The following is a 16,538-nucleotide window of genomic DNA, read 5'->3' as shown; positions in this document are numbered from 1 at the left end:
CCAGTTACTTAACCGGTAGTACAAGAAACGGAAGGAGAACAGTTGACCCTTCTGGTACGTGGTAAAGGCTTGCACTCATCTCAGAAAAATTGCATGATCTGCTCCTAAGGGCTGGCAGATAAGAATCTGGACAAGGTGCACATTGCACACACTCCAGAGCCTCATACACCTGCACATACACCAGGACCCCAAGCCTCAAACATCTCAGAAAGGACAATAAGGTCATTTCTTTGAGCATTCACCACTGGGCAACTTATATACATCCTTGTGTGCCTGGGGCCTCAGTGCAATAACTAGCACGTTTTCCTTTAGTCAGACTGTGCCAGTGTGCACCTTAATGTAATCCTAATTTACTAAGGGGAGAAATGTTAATGTGCAGAACAGTCGCTGCCAGAAAAATAGACTGCCCATTTTCTAAAAAAGGTGAGAGAAGAAGATCTATATGCTGCAAGAATTTCTCAGTTCCTACTTTTTCCCTAATTACCAACTCGATGAGTGCCCCTTTGTTTTTCAGGTCACTTTCCAATTATATATTACATGTTTCTTTCGTTCCACAACCTTTAATTCTTTTTCAGTGTTGCAGAATTAACTGGACAGGGTTCTTAATCTTGTCTCTACAAAGAACTTGTTGTAATTGCAATGAATGCTTTCATTTTGCTGGCGTCTGAAATACGATTTGCAGGGGAAGGAGGGGTGCGGGTTGATGCTAGTCCCATCATTAATGACATTCTTGCAGGGATTGTAGTGGTGGGAGTAAAAACCCCAAAGCTTTTATATAATAATGAGCATGTGTCTGCACGTGGGCTACTCCTTTAAGAAGCCTTGGGCTGGTGGATGAAGGGGGACACAGGGAAAAGGCAGCCCCATAGCCATAGCAGAGGGCAGAGGTTAAATCTGTTGGAATTTTTATCACAGGAATGGTCACTTCACATCCTCTCCCTGAAGGCTTCACTGAAATAGAGGTGTTTGCCATCGGCACTGCCCTACTGGTAGAAGGTAAGCTCAGTTTGGGGCCTCAGCAACAACAAAAAATCAAGATTTTTGCCTCTGTTATTCCTAGAGTGGTGGATGGCAACTGAAGCAAATAGCAGCACTTGCAATGTGCTGACCCAGACCTGTGCTGGTTACTGTGTTTGCATTATCAGTGCTTCTGGTGGGCTGCCAGCTGTTTGCAGTGAAGATCCGTTCTGTATGCGCAGCTTTACTGTGGAAGGGAAGTACTTGCCACTTAGATTTCTTATCAAGAATTTGGGACGTTAGAATGTTGTTGACTTTTAAAGGCAATTTCATCTTCCTCGGGGGAAGAATGTTGAAATGACTGATGATCCCTCAATAAAATCGGGCTGCTTGTTTTGCTGGCTGTGATAGCTATTTTATAATCAAAAATGATAGATCCAAAATAGCCTGTTAACTGCTGCATATCTCCAAATTGCACTAGTACCATGGAAATTAATGGCTGCTGGGTAAAAGTGACAAACAAAAATACATGAGCATAAGGTTCAAAAATGTTCATGGCGTTAAGAAGTAAAATCCGAGGTAGTAGAGACTGTGTTCATTTAATGAAGCCAGTATGGGCTTTTCTTAAGATGTTCCACCTAGATGTGAGATGAACAGAATTGTCAGTTTGCATGTACCTGGCAGCTAGAGAAGGACAAGCTTGCAGCTGGGAACCCATCAGTGTCAGTCACTGGCCTCTGTCTGTAGCTGAATCCAGTCAGGGCCTGGGCCCCATTCCTGCGTTTTGCTGCCCAACCGGAGATGTGGGGATCCTGGGGTCAAGCAAGAGAGGAGAAGCCATACACACGAGCAGAATGCTCATCAGCTCACCCCATGCATGCACAGCATGGCAGAAGGAAGGATGCTCGCCTTCTACTTGCTCGCAAGCTCAACCGGAATGCAGCATCACATCTGCTTGCAAAGGAAAGCTGGAAGAGCTGTGCCAGAAATTCTTCATTGGAAGAAGAGAGAAGAAAAAGCTTCTACTACTGGCCCAGGAGTCGGTCGCTGCTTAAACACAGAATTAACAGCCATATGCAGCCAACAACAATCAGGCCCTGGCAGTTCCATGCATAAATTTACCCTTCATTCCTAAGGAATGAGAAGCAGCAGGAGAACAAGGATGCTGGTGTGTGCTGGCACAGGCTGACAGACAGGGCCATGTTAGGTTCTGGTCCTGCAGACCTGCCAGCCCCCACCTGGCACCCACAGGACAGAGACCTGCAGCTGCTCAAGCCCGAGCACAGCGCTCATAGGCAAACTGGTAACCTCCACTTACAGCTAGAAACAGTCTGTCACATTTATATTTCACTAAAGACAAATGGCCACATGACTGCTCAATATTTTCTACAGGGTTTCTGCAGGTGAACGTGCCCAGTGGGTTCACAGTAACGCTTTATCTTTCCCATCTGACTGGGAAGACTGTATAATTAAAGATGAATTTACCTTCCCAGAGACTCTGAGAGAAAAGCTATGAAGATCTCCTTTTTTTTTTTGCTGCAGCTTGTATGTACGATTTGCAAAATAGTGCTGAGAAACAGGAAAACTTTGCATTCACTTTTACTAGCTGGACAGATCATCTGCTTTAGAAATAAAAGCTCAAAGATATGTGATGCTGGCCTTTAAGAAAGCAGTGTGGGATGAAACCTAAAACGTCCACAAAAAGAGGGGAAAAGACAAAGCTGATATAGTAATAACTCTTCAGCTCTACCGTAAACGTGGTCCCAACAAACCTCCCGTAAAGGCTTGAGCACACTTGGGAGGGTTGGCCGCAGTGTTACCCTGCAGGTGGGAGGCAAGCTGGCAGGGAAGAAATAAGAACATCAGACCTCACATGGCTCCAAATATTTCTCCTGGAAATATTGTGTTATCTGTTGTGTAATGAAAGACGCACATCAGCTGTTACTATGGTTATGCCATCAGCCATTAACGTAATTAAAGTAGGAGCAGGATTTCTGACTATACAAAATTATCCATCTTATGTAACTGCAGAATTAAGACAATGAGCACAAGTAATAACGCTACTTCAGAGAATTAAGGGATATGGATTTTTTCTGCGCTACATCATTTCTCCTTCCAAGAAGAACACAAAGGAAAAGACATACTGCCTCTCGTCTAACTGAGCTTTAGAGATGAGATGTTGAGTCAGAGACTCATCAGAGCTAAAATAATTCAGGTCTTGAAAAGGACATCAAAGGAAAAAGTTTGAGGTTAAAGCGGTGAAGGATGGGGTTCAGGGCAGCGCAGCCAAGTGAATAGCTGGGGTTGCTTAAGCACTCCTCTCTGACAACAAACATTAACTTATTGTTTAAATCTATCAGTGACTGCTTTTTATAATTAGATTATTCCTTTCCATGTATAGTCTATTGACGAAGGGCAGTAATGAGATTGAGCTGGTGCGATTCAAGCACCCTCTAGGTTAACCCTAGGCAGAATCCCAAAGGGAGGCAGGCTGACAAGGGACTTCTGTGCTGAAACACAAAAGCGTGTAACAATCAACATTAAACATGATCCACCTGCCACAGCCAGCCCTGGAGACGTGCATGCCAGCAGTGCATGCTGGCTGAGGGTCCCTATGCAGCTGCTTCCTCTGCAGCTCCCTCCCTCTGACCCATGTGTTCCTGGATGAAGCCTGGCAATCAGGTTTCTGCATTAAAACAAAGCATAGAATTGCAAATAAAATTGAAGCATTTCTTCTCTACACGAGTGGACACATCTCCAATGAGAGTTAAAGCAGTAGCTTCAGCTGTCACCTGTGACTGAATGTCCATAACTTGCAAGCAAACTACAAGCCCTTTGGATATATTTCCTGTCCTTATAGACATTTTCCATTTCCAGTTGAGTCACATCAAACTGTTCTGGTTTTCAGCCCTGCTTGGTTTCTGTCTGAATGGCTTGACGATTATTTCATTCCGAAAAATCAAAGAGCTCCGAACACCCAGCAACCTGCTGGTTCTCAGCATCGCACTGGCTGACTGCGGGATATGCATCAATGCATTCATCGCTGCCTTTTCCAGCTTCCTCAGGTATGTGCTCCGTACTTCTACCAGGCAAGTAAAAAAGCAGACTTTACCACCAGCTCATTAAATAAACCATTTCACCAGAGAACTTGACTGGTAGTTATAACAGAAACTAACCGAACAGTGAAATAGTCATGCATTTGACTAAACCTCTAGGTTGACCTCAAATTTATCTGCAAGACTTTGCATTGTTTCTAATGAACTTCTTGATTAAGTTTCTTATTCTACAAGTTTGTGGAAAATGAAAACGCAGATCAGTTTGCAGGGAGCTCAAATCAGTTATGGAATTTGATTTTCCACATTCTCATGTCAATCATTCAATCACGACAGAAGCTATGTCAAGCATTTTCATCAGGGCAACCAACAAATCATAAGTGCACCATACTGATATATATATGAGAAAAGAGGTTGTTGAAGATTTCCACCTCACAGACATCTCTGTGAGCCTAAGAGTCACATTAGATGAAGGCAGAGGAAAAAAAAAAGCCATGAACGACCAGGACACTGAAGGTACATGCCAGCAGGTGACACTTAGTGAGACCGTCTCATTTTCCTTCTTATTCTATGTCTGCAAAAAATACTTGGAAGCCTCAGCCTTCCTATCTAGACTGTTTATAGTCACTGTGAGCTTTTGCTCTGTGCTGAACAGTGAGCTAACCTTCACAAGTTGACCAATTGTCTACGCCCACTGAGTGCAAAATGTTGCGCTTATGGATAATTGGATGAAACGTAGATTTCAAACTAAAACAAATACCTTTCCAACACGTAAATGCAGGGTTATATTTTCTTCTCCATATTCAGGGTAAAAATAACTGCTGCAGTACACCAGACATCACAGCAAGGTAAATACAGGTAAATACCTACGAGAGATCGCAGTCAACTCCTCCACGATGTTTCTCAGACTGGAAAACATGCACAAGCCATCATCTTCTCCCCTCTATCAGTGCAACTTCTAAACACGTCCTCACTTGTTTCTATCATTTTCTTAACATCCTGCTTGTCTGTTGACAGGTACTGGCCCTATGGCTCCGAGGGCTGTCAGATTCATGGATTCCAGGGCTTCTTGACAGCACTAGCCAGCATCAGCTCCAGCGCAGCAGTTGCCTGGGACCGGTATCATCACTACTGTACAAGTAAGGCTATAATTTACCTTCCAGCTTTACCTGTATTGTGTTAAAAAACAGCTTGTTTAGATTTCAGAGAATCCAAGCAAGCACATACTTATTTTTCTGTGTGTCTTTCATGTATAAAGGAGCTCTCTCTCCAAGGGACACCTTTCCAGTCATTAACCAACCACTTTCAGAATCGGTTTGCTCTTCCAGATCACATCTAAATACCAGCTCTCCTCCATGCTTTCACCTTCTCCGTAACTAATTGTCAGGGTCCCAAACAAAATCCAACACCTCAAAGAGAAATCTATGCACCTTGGGCTTCCATCCAACACCCTGCTTTGTACCAAACAGAGCTTCACGCCCATGCAGAAGAAGAAGAATTTACTAATTACAGAAACTCAGTGTAGCTACAGAGCTGGCTCTGAAGAGACAGCAGCTGGCACAGAGCCCGCAGCAGAGCCCTTCTACAAAGGCACGATGGGGCAAACAGCACAGCAACCCAACTACACAATACACAGGAACTATGGGGCATGAGCCTCTTGTGGGTTTGTGTTGCATTCTAGACCCCCTTACAAAGGCTGGAATGCACTACATCTGTTCCCAAGCAAAGAATAAATTATCTGCAAATTTTGGTAAAAGCAGCAGAACTATTTTCAGGAGGAACGTTATTTTCCTTCTCTTAGTGAAGGATGTTTTTTGTTTTTCTTAACAATGTAGTTGTTAACCATCTCTGACACACTAGAGCTGGAGTTAATGGAAATCTAATATTAGACAGGGAAGCTGACACAGGAAAATAAATTTGCCTTTTTTGTGCACTTATGAAAGCATCATTTTGAGTTAGATAAAAAATGGGGTTTCACAGGAATGTTAAATGTATGGATTTATAGAGATAGGCATAGTCTTTTGTCACAGAGCTATCTCCCAAACATCGGTGGTATTGGATTTGTGCTTCCACATAACACGAGAGAAAATTTCTGCTGAATAATGGTGCTGAGATGGGTTTGGTGTCTGCAGAGACCATTGGATTTGTGCTGGCACACCAGCTTTGCTCCAGCCATGACTGCAGTTAGGGAAAACTGGGAAATGAGCATATGCTCTTATCATGGAAGTCAGGAAACACAAGTAGGTGCATTATCATCTGCTGTAAAGCAAACCAGAGCAACCTTGTGCGCAGTGGCACCAGCAAATCTTGCTTTCCTATGAATATGGCACTCAGGGATGATGCTTGCCTTTGTCTAGTAAGATAGACCTGTGGTGGCTGCTCCAGGGGCCTCACCTCCCCCAGACACCAACTGTCACAGTAAATGCATTAGCTTGGCACCTGCCAGTCTCCACTCTCTCATTTAGTTCTAAGCAGTCAGCATTTCAGAAGTTAGTAAGAAAAGACAGAGACAAGGCAGAGGGTGTGCAATGTTTTCATCTGGAAAAGGGAAAGAGACATGATGTGAAACACAAACTTATTCTGAAAGCAAATCCTAGCACTCTGTAATGCCAGGAACGCCCCAGCCCCTTCTATCTGGCCACTCCAGCAGTGGTGTGGGAGCTCTGCCAGCTGGGAGAAATGACAGAGGGTCTCCGTGCAGGCCTGCAGCTTCTACCTCTCCTGCTGCAGTGGGATGCCTTCCAGAGGAACGAGGAACCCAGAGTACCCCACATGAGCACACCATTCCCAAAAACACTGTGTCCTCTTGGCAGCATTAATAGACAATGGCAGCCCTCCTTTCCTTGTGCTAAAGCACAGGATGCCCAGATCACTTCATATAAAATGTCCTAAATCAAAGTTTAAAAGCTGGCCAGGGAAGAGACTGCTGAGCAGTAGCACTTCAGTGCCACCTTTAGCACCCACATGGCTATTCAGGCACAGCGTCTATATGATTAGAGCAGAGTGTGTTAAAACAAACCCAGAGCACGCAGTGAATGTGGCTTACTTGATGGTATGATTGAGGGCACAAAGGTTGCCAAATTTTTGTTCTGCAACTTTTGTCAAGAATTCGGCTCAGGCAAAGAAACGGCTTTTGTTCACATCCAGACAAAGGCCCCAAATAATACAGACTGCAAGCTACATCCATACCAACACCCGCTGGACAATAAAATGCATTTGGAGCGAGAAGAGTGGCATCTGTACTTTATAAGAGAGCAAGCCTGAAAAACAAGCACATCTTTGGGAAGATATTTGACTCTCTGCAACATTGACTTTAATGCTTTAGTGTCGTGCGTTCCTCCAGCCAAGAGCATTGTACATTAAGGGCACAGACAGATATACCCTAAGGGCACAAACTTCTTCACTTTGCTCAAATAGTTATGTACTGATGACCAAACACAGCTGCTGTCACTGAGCATTTTTAACTCGAAAAGCAAAACAAGAACAGGTGTCCTTAAAAGCTCGTGCTCTTTGGCTGTTCCAGTAAAACCAACCAGTTCCCAGTTTCATCTGTCACATGCTGAGTACGAGAATGATTAAGTCATATTTCATAGATCTGACGTACCAAGCCTACAGGCTATGCTGTGTTCTCAATCCATATATTAAACCCCTGTTGACACTCACGCAGGTTGCATGCCTGTACAAAAGGCACAAAGCACCTTTGGCTGAAAAACAACGCTATCAACCTTTTATCTTCATCTTGGGAACTAATACTCTTCCCAGACTCGCTTACACAATCCCTGATGCTTTTATGTCCTAAGAGTTTCCAAGAACACCTCTATTACAGCATTCCTCAACCAGAGGCTCAATTATCAAGAATCAGTATTTTTGAGGAAGAACGTACTGATGAGAACATGAGAGGTTATGATGATGAGGAGGAAAAATAAGCAGACTTTCCATCCCTTCTGGATGCTAATAACACGAATCAAAGCATCCTGATGATTTCACACTAGCATTTAACAGTTAGGGGGAAAAGGAAAGTCCGAAGAAACTTGTCAGTGCTTTTCTCAATATTAAAACAGAAAAGAACGAAATCAGCAGGGATTTCACAGCAGCATTCAATTACAACAAGTAGGACTGCAGAGAGTTTGTAGCTAATCCTTAACATTCAGAGAAATCTGGGTTATGATATCAGTTTGGGAAGATTAGCAAACTACCATTTGCTCCAGTTGCAGCTGTCAGCTCAGCCAGATTAGGGGCAAGTCCTCACCTCCTGTCACACTTGTGGCAGCCACCCTCTCACACATTCTCCATCTAGTCTTGCTCCTGCATCCATTTGCAAGATGAAGTACCAGCCTTTATACAGCTCTTGCATTTTCACTGAAGCACGAAATAACTGCCAGGATGGCTTTATGGTCGTGGAGGACCACAGGAAAAAAAAGGGGGGGGGAATAAAAATATCCCATTTTTTTAGGTTATTTTAAAGAGCTTTTTTTTCTAATGGCTTTTTTTTTTTCTATGCACAACAGAAGCCATTACATAGCACAGCTTTCTTATCCCTACAAAAATATGGATTTTGTGTGCTCCAGTCCCTGCTGTTTTTCCCACTGCACCAACGCCTATTTTACTTCTGACTGATATATATATCATTCTCAACAAGACAGTTCCAGATATTTTTTTTTTTTGTCTTTGACAAACTTTGCCAATTTTAATTGATAGATGCCATGCGTAAGCCTGGGATGAACCGGACTGTTCTGGAATATTTCAGCTATTATAACACTTTGCCCCTTCCACTTTAGAAAATGCTGTTGAGCTTTTGTTTGAGAAATTCCTTTTGAATATCAGCCTGAAATCTAGTTGAAGGGTAGCCACTGTGTCAGAGATGTATTTTTTGCTCTTTCTGTGAAAATCAGCTTAATGTTTGGCCAACTTATAAATCTTCCGGAGATCTAAATTCATAAATGTCTCTAGAGATTATGGATAGTTTACAATTGCACCACTAAAGACCAGCTAGTATTATTAGAAGTGTTAAGATTTCATGCTCTGTCTAGCACATTCTAAAATAAAAGCTTTTGACATTATAATTTTAGTACTTTTTTAACAATTTTGTTTTGTCTGTGATAATGAACTCTTTCTATTCCAAAGTAATCCTACAGAAGACCGATAAAATTCCCCATGTTGACGTCTCACTGTTTGAAAAAGAGAAGCTCTTGCTCTTCGAGGAGCCAGAGCACAGAAGTGATTAGACTTAATGAGACCAGACTGCCAGCACTGGGCCCTAATTAAGAAGTATTTCTTTGAGCGTATGCTGAACTCCATATATACACATTTAACTGAATTAGGACCTACGTGGCTATTATGCTACCAGTCCACAGAAGGCATTTAAGGTGAAGCAACGGCCTGCTCGGTATGACAGCAACTGAACTGCTCTCAGCTTGTCGGTGCCCTTTGGCCTCTCAGAGGACATCTTGGCCATGTGCACTGAGGGCTGTTCTTTCACCAGTCTTGCTTTTTTTCCTGGGTTTCCAGCAAAGCATACTACAGAAAACTAAAACAATTTGTTTAATATCCCTCGGGACCAGAGGAAAGACATGCATCTGGGGCACCACGACTGGCAGCAGAGGTAGCAGCAGCTGGTGGGCGAGAGCTTCCCCTGCTGTTCTGTGCACAGTGACAGCACATGCAACTTGCAGCACCCCACACACCCGTGCATGCAGCTGGCTCACTCACCCCCATCAGTGTAGAAACTCATGAGCTGCCTCCAGTATGTTACCAACACCGCTCAAGTGGCAAATTTCATCCATGCAAAAATCTTTTTTCTTATATGCAGAGACCCGTGAGTTCTTCATATCACAGTAGTCTGCAAAATGACTGGATGGGGAGCAAAGAGAGCAAAGTTTCTGCTGCAAGATATCGTGAAAAGCAATTGCTATCAACTTCTTTATAGTAGAAACGAACAAACAAAAAAGAACAAGCAACATTTAGTTTGTGGGATGTTGCTTGTTTGGTTCTTCTTCCAGATTATCAGGAGGACTTGCCATTTACAAAACTGTATTCCCAAAGCAATAATGCTACTTTTGTCATGAGCCTGTTGTAAAAGAAATACAATTTAGATCTAGGTCTCACTACAGCTGCTCTTGGCAATACCTTTTTAAAAGATGCTAGGGTGTGCAAAAGGCAAAGCAAACCTGACAGCTTGTGTAATAAGCTGCGTCCTGATTGAATTTCAAGTTACAATTGCTTAAACCGAGCTACAGGAAGGATGATGTTGTAGAACACAAATGGAAATGGAAGCTCTGGGTCAGTAACAACACTAAGATGCTTGCTTGAACATGTACTTAGAAAGGATGCAGTTTTGAAGGGGTATAACGCATGCTACATTGCTGCTTTGGATTGGAAGGTTAAGAATAATTACAGTAATTTCTAACAAGATTGACTCAAATTTCTAGCCCTTAAATCACAAGATATTCCTTTTATACCCCATTGATGTAATCTATAGCCATATTAACGTCGGTATGACAAAGAATGATTTGAGCCTTTGTCGCCAAAGTCTTTGTGGGAATCATAGAAAAAACAGTTAAGAATTATAATTAATCACCAATAATAATTATTAACAAGAATGTCTAGAATGACTAAAAATGTCAATAGATTTTTTGCTACCTACCATATTAAAAACAAAGTATTTAATAAAAATAATTTTATTTTTCCCTTAGTATTTAAATTGCAACGTGTACCCTTTTTTTCCCAGAACTCATTTTTGAACATTTACCACAAATAATTTCTTCAAGCCATTCAAACTCTTCCCTCAAGAACCGCTGAAAGATGAGCATCATAGAATCACCATTCCTATGAATAGGGAATTTCACTGACACACCTTATTATTATCCTTCCTTAAACCAAAGGAGGGTAACACAATCCAAAATAGCTACTGTAGAGTTTGTGATCCTTCCTGAGGCGTCAATCCTTATGGGATTCTGCAGCCTTCGTTACAAGCAACACTGGTAGGCCCTTTGCCCACACATCAGCCCTGTACACTCAGTAGCAGGGCTCGCCTCCTGCTCACGTCCCACCTCCAGTCCTTCACCTTCCCAAGAAAGGTCAGAATTGCCCTGAATCCTGCTGGCCTGACGCTGCTGTCAAGGGCAGAGGAGAAGATTGCTTCCAATCCTGAGTGAAAATTGCATCATTACTTCTCTCTAATTTGATTAGAAAGGAGTAGTGAGCGAAGTAGTAGAGCTGGCGTCATGGGCAGTTCAGCCCGGGCATGATTGCAGACGTCAGCCCCGGTAACCAAATTAACCAGGCCTCCTTACATGCAGGCAGCGTGACTAACACAATGTTCCCTGCGCAGCAGGGAAGCCTGCCTGCCTTCCCCATGAAGAAATACTTCCTGCACCTTATAAAGCTCCCAGTCTTTTATTTCATTCATTGACTTATTCCAGTGGTGCCTTATGGAACTAGTTGAGAAAGGCACAAGTGAGCATTTTTATTATAAAATTAGAAAGAAAAAAAAATAATGACCTTGAGCTTCTCATTTCCTGTTCCAGGCTAAGCAACGATCTCAAGGGCAAAGTAATTTGACCAGTAGTATTTTAGAACAGGATCTGCTGTCAAGTTAAGTGCATATATTCATATATTTGTCAATAACTATCATTTTTAGAACAAGGTATGTTGAATAGATACACGTCCAGCCCTCGGGGCCAGGCAGGAAGGAAACAGCAGGGGTCAGGTTCACAGTCACAGCCCTGAGGTGACCCACACCCTGCAGCAGATCTCCAGTTCTTAAAGCATTATTTATTGCATTGCCTCGTGCTTTCTACTCTTTGCCTCTCCTGAATCTTCAAACACATTCCCAAAACATTAGAATATAGCGTGTTAACAGCAGTTGTATCTCAAGCACGGTACAAAGCTGAGCAGCCATATAGCATTTGGGTAAGGCATGTGGAAAAAGTACAGTTTGCTATTCCCAAAATAAAAACCTCCCTCAGCTTTTACCCAAGATAGATATCTCTGGACTTGGTCCAGCTTCAAGCTACAGAACACAGAACTGCCTGTTTCTGCCTCAGGCCTGGAGGCCAGGACTCTTTGCTCTGGCCACACGCAGCCCGAGAGCTTTGCCCAGAAGTTTTGTGCCAGGCATGCAGATCCCCTTTTTCTCTTCCTGCAGGGAGCAAGCTGCAGTGGAGCACAGCCATCTCCATGATGGTGTTCGCGTGGCTGTTCGCTGCCTTCTGGGCCACAATGCCCTTGCTGGGCTGGGGGGAGTATGACTATGAGCCCCTCCGAACCTGCTGCACCCTGGACTACAGCAAAGGGGACAGGTGAGGATGAGGCCAGCTCTCATGGGAGGCTGCTGCTTCTTAGGGTGGCCTCAGCAGCGCAACAGAGACCAGCTGTCACCTACCCACCATGGTGCTGGGACAAGGCATGTACAGCCCAAGGCTGCCTCCTGCACACATGGATGGCCAAAGCCAGCTTCCTCCACAGGAAAAGCTGGCACCAGGATTCCTGCTGCTCCCTTGCTCATTAGTCATAAGCTACATCTTTTGGGGGCTTAGGACTTGAAACACGTTATGGTATTCTTTATGCAGTCCAGCCCTGATGTCCTAATAAGGATGCCTGGGGATAGCAACCAAACTTCTGTTGCGACTCTCTGCGATACTGTCCATCCCACATGCAAAAGCACAACTTCAGAATATTCTGAGTCTAAAAGCAAACTAACAAATGTGGCTTGGGCAATTTTAAATATACAGATTAATTAATAATTGCAGAAAGTTTACAGAGATGCACAAAAGAGAAATTAACCACCTCTTTTTTCCCTCCTCACCCTCTCTAGAAACTATATCACATTCCTTTTTGCTCTGTCCATTTTCAATTTCATGATCCCGGGCTTCATCATGATGACGGCCTATCAGTCCATACATCAGAAGTTCAAGAAAAGTGGGCACTATAAGGTAAGGAAGCTTCCTCTGTCCCTGCAACTGCCTTGCCAAAATATTGCACATCAGGTGCAGGGCTTCAGGCTCACTGTGCAAGCAGCCCTCAGCACAAAAGGGACTGTGCTCACATGCCTCCAGCACTGATGGCTACGTCATTCTGCTGGGTGATGCTCTCCTGCAAGTGAGCATGGTCTCCCAGGATCTTTCCTATCTGCCTGATGCAGCGTGAGGTTGTGAGACAAAAACAAAGACTGTGTTGCTCTTGTTTTCCAGTTTAACACTGGCTTACCGTTGAAGACGCTGGTCATTTGCTGGGGTCCCTACTGCCTTCTGAGTTTCTATGCAGCAATTGAAAACGTGATGTTCATTTCACCAAAATACCGAATGGTAGGTCTGTGGCACCTGGAGGAACTCCCACACATTCCTCTCACACTCTCCCCTCCATTCCCATGGAAATATACCAACCTGAACACTGACAGTCCTATTTGATATAACATCTGTTTTGAGTAGATTGCTCACACGAAGCCACCTACTTGTCATTTAAGGCAAAATAGTTTAGCACAGCAATACAGCAGACATTATAACTAGTGCTTAGATCAAGGTACACTTGAGGAATTATGCTTTTCGTTGTGTTTTCTTCTTCAGTAGTCAGTACAGAACTGCAGCCTGCACTGCTTCATGGTAATGGGTTGATGATCTTAGTGGTCTTCTCCAACCCAAATGATTCTATGATTTGGAGAAGCATTTTGTGTCCCTTTCATAGTGAAGTACCACCTCAAAGTTTTTAGTTTTGAAGAGACAGCTTGTCCCATTCGTTTTTCCTAATCCTTCTCTCCTAAGGGAAGCTGAAACTCTTGCAGTTAAAGGAACTCTTGCAGTTCCTTTTTCCTATGAGCTTCGGCTCTGAGGGTGCCTGAACTCACTAATATTACAATGCACCCTTCAACTTCCATTCATTCATCAGCCCACTTTCAGATCACTAAAAGTGTTACTGTATTTAGGTATTTAGCATCTCACAAAGTGTGTTAGCAATACTAGCCCGCTTACTCATACAAAGGTGTCCATGGCATACCCTCCACTCCTCGCATTTATGCTCTGCTGAAGTACCCTAGTTTTGGGTGATGCTGATCTAACTTCTCTTTCCTGGAGATTGTCCTTTCCTAAGTAAGGGGCCCCAGCTGAACAAATTGCTTTCACCTTTCTCACCATTCCAGAGTAGCAAGCTGCCGCCATCGAGGAAAGGTATTTGTTTGACAGAAGAAAACCGAGCCTAGTCTAAAATTAGTTCATTGGCTCATTGGCACATTTTCCTACCGTGTCTCCCTACAGATTCCTGCCATTATTGCCAAGACAGTGCCAACCGTGGACAGCTTTGTGTATGCCCTGGGCAATGAGAACTACAGAGGAGGAATATGGCAGTTCCTCACAGGACAGAAGATTGAGAAAGCAGAGGTTGATAACAAAACTAAGTAACCCACTGCAGCATCAAGACACATTAATGCAGGCACACCAGTGAAAGCAACACAGTAGAGGAAGACGTGTGCACTGTGGTATGTACGTGCAAAGGTGATTCCACATTGAAAAGGCTGTGCACTGACTACAAGCAATGAAAGAAAGCCCCATGGATTACTGTTGAAACCATCATGAGCTGCTTGTCAAACAAGCTGCTTTAAACCTGTCTTGATTGTCATCAGGCTCATTTTATATGTCACTTCAAATAAACTGTACGCTGGAAAGCACTTTTTTTCTCCTGATAGACTAACATAAAAGCTCAGCAAATTAACTGAAGTAGGGTATTCATTTATTCAGTGAGGCCTCCTCAAACCAAACTGCAGTTTGTTCATATGGTGATGCCTGAATTACGCCACATGTCTGCATTAATAGCTCATCCATCTGAACAATGCATTTTCTATGCACTCAAAATGGGAGTTTCCAAACTTCCCAATAAATGTGCCATCCTAATTCCATCAAAATATGTTAGTGGACATTTTACTCCAGTAACGAATATTAGCTTGGCTCCCATTCAGATGAATTAGTGCGTGACATTCAGATGTGTCACACTCTAAACTGCATCAGATTTTGCAGTTGCTGCTTACCAGGACACTCAGCAATCCCACAGTCCATCATTAAAACATTCACATTTTATCAAACACTGAGCAAAGGCTAAGGGGAGGTATGGATCAGATTGACAGAGCAGTGAATAATGTCATGACAAGATTATTCAGAATAGTCACATATTCAGTTGACAGCTAAGACCTGTATCTCAGGTACACATAATATTAAGCAAGCAAATGACAAAATACGGTCACAGAGATTAAGATTAAATATGCATCTATACTGACAGACTCTGAACGTGTAATTATCTCTTTCTCAGGAGAGAGACCTACGCAGGTCTCGAAATCATCTTGTCAGCAGGGTCAGAATGATAAATCTCAGCAGAAAGCTAAAAACCACTAAAAATGAATAGGAAACTAAAGAGGACACAACATCGCACCACTGGAAAACCACTATGCTCAGGCTTGTTGGAAGAGATGCACAGGTAGAGTCATTCCAACTCACAGAGGGAACAGAAAAGCTAGAAAAGGGCCACAAATGAGATGAAATAGGCAAGAGGGCAGGCTTAGAGGATATAGGCAGTGAGGAGCATATTCCTACAACAGAGCAAAGGAAATGAAGTTGTTCATGGCTCATATATTGGACCATAGGTAATCTAACACTCTAGAAAAGAAAGAAAAGGATGAAAACATAAGCTTCCAGGAACAGGGCACCAAGGCAAAAATTATCTTCCAGCTATAAACTAGTTCTCAACATTAATTTATCAGAATTAGGCAGAACTGGCTGAAGACCACTAATAAATGCCCCAACCAGCATGCCTTTCCCTTCAGAAAAGTGTCTGAAAGCCATCTGCAGTACATCAAGAAGTCTCACACAGACTTCCAATTAGCTACTCAGTTATTCTTAGCACACGTAACCTTCACCACAACAGTGCCACCCTGGTACCCTCCAGCACTCTGGTCACCTCGATCCTGGCAATGAGAAACCATTACCATCCTGAGAAAGCCTATCACATCAAGGTCCAAGCCATTACTGAACCACTCTACTTTTCTTAGTACTGACAGTCCTCTTCTGCTAAATTTCCTCCTTTGTGTCAGAGGAGTCAGTGTTTTGATGCTCTGGTGAGAAATAGAATTTTTTAGAAGTAGAAGGCATTTTTCCTTCTTATCACAAGCCAGAAACAGCATAATTTCTTCAGGTTTTCTTTCAGCACAGAAATGCCTCACTTTAAATAGCATCTCTTGCAGTCCTATTTTCAAGTCCTATTGAACTCCCACAGCTCCAAATGAAGTTTCTGTGTACTCAATAACACTGCAAATCAAGGTCTTGCTGACTCAGCTTTCCTGCACTACCCACACTTACAACCACCCTAGAGTTCAATAGGAGAGAGTCACGTTTTTCTGCAGCACACATTCTTCATGTGCTCTGTCTACTTTCTGATGTATACTTCCTAACACCTCTTATACATCTGATCATGGCATTAAAAACTGGTTTAGGAACTCGGTCAGGAGAAGAATTTGCACTGTTCCTAGCCTACCATCGTATCTCCTTGGAA

At 43.1% G+C, this 16,538-nt stretch overlaps 2 protein-coding genes across 2 annotated transcripts in view; one reads left to right on the top strand and one right to left on the bottom strand.

The window, feature by feature from the left end:
- LRIT1 (leucine rich repeat, Ig-like and transmembrane domains 1) overlaps nt 1-16,538 on the bottom strand; it is a 53,406-nt gene that overhangs the window by 29,626 nt on the left and 7,242 nt on the right. The window lies entirely within an intron of this gene.
- RGR (retinal G protein coupled receptor) lies at nt 840-14,708 on the top strand. The gene is made up of 7 exons (NM_001031216.2): nt 840-996; nt 3,866-4,022; nt 5,028-5,149; nt 12,157-12,310; nt 12,826-12,943; nt 13,202-13,315; nt 14,258-14,708. The coding sequence occupies exons 1-7, from the start codon at nt 918-920 to the stop codon at nt 14,399-14,401; spliced, it is 888 nt and encodes a 295-aa protein (NP_001026387.2). The 5' UTR covers nt 840-917; the 3' UTR covers nt 14,402-14,708.

Source organism: Gallus gallus, chromosome 6, assembly GCF_016699485.2.
Source record: "Gallus gallus isolate bGalGal1 chromosome 6, bGalGal1.mat.broiler.GRCg7b, whole genome shotgun sequence".
NCBI classification, from domain to species: Eukaryota; Metazoa; Chordata; class Aves; order Galliformes; family Phasianidae; genus Gallus; species Gallus gallus.
Note: the sequence above shows the minus strand (reverse complement) of the source record. Positions and strands in the feature narration are given on the sequence as shown.

What these genes read in the sequence shown, in the direction of transcription:
- RGR (NM_001031216.2), top strand. Translation starts at nt 918, where the DNA reads ATGGTCACTTCACATCCTCTCCCTGAAGGCTTCACTGAAATAGAGGTG. An exon ending in GACTACAGCAAAGGGGACAG is followed by an intron (nt 12,311 to 12,825) that starts GTGAGGATGAGG and finishes CACCCTCTCTAG; the next exon opens with AAACTATATCACATTCCTTT. An exon ending in TTTCACCAAAATACCGAATG is followed by an intron (nt 13,316 to 14,257) that starts GTAGGTCTGTGG and finishes GTCTCCCTACAG; the next exon opens with ATTCCTGCCATTATTGCCAA.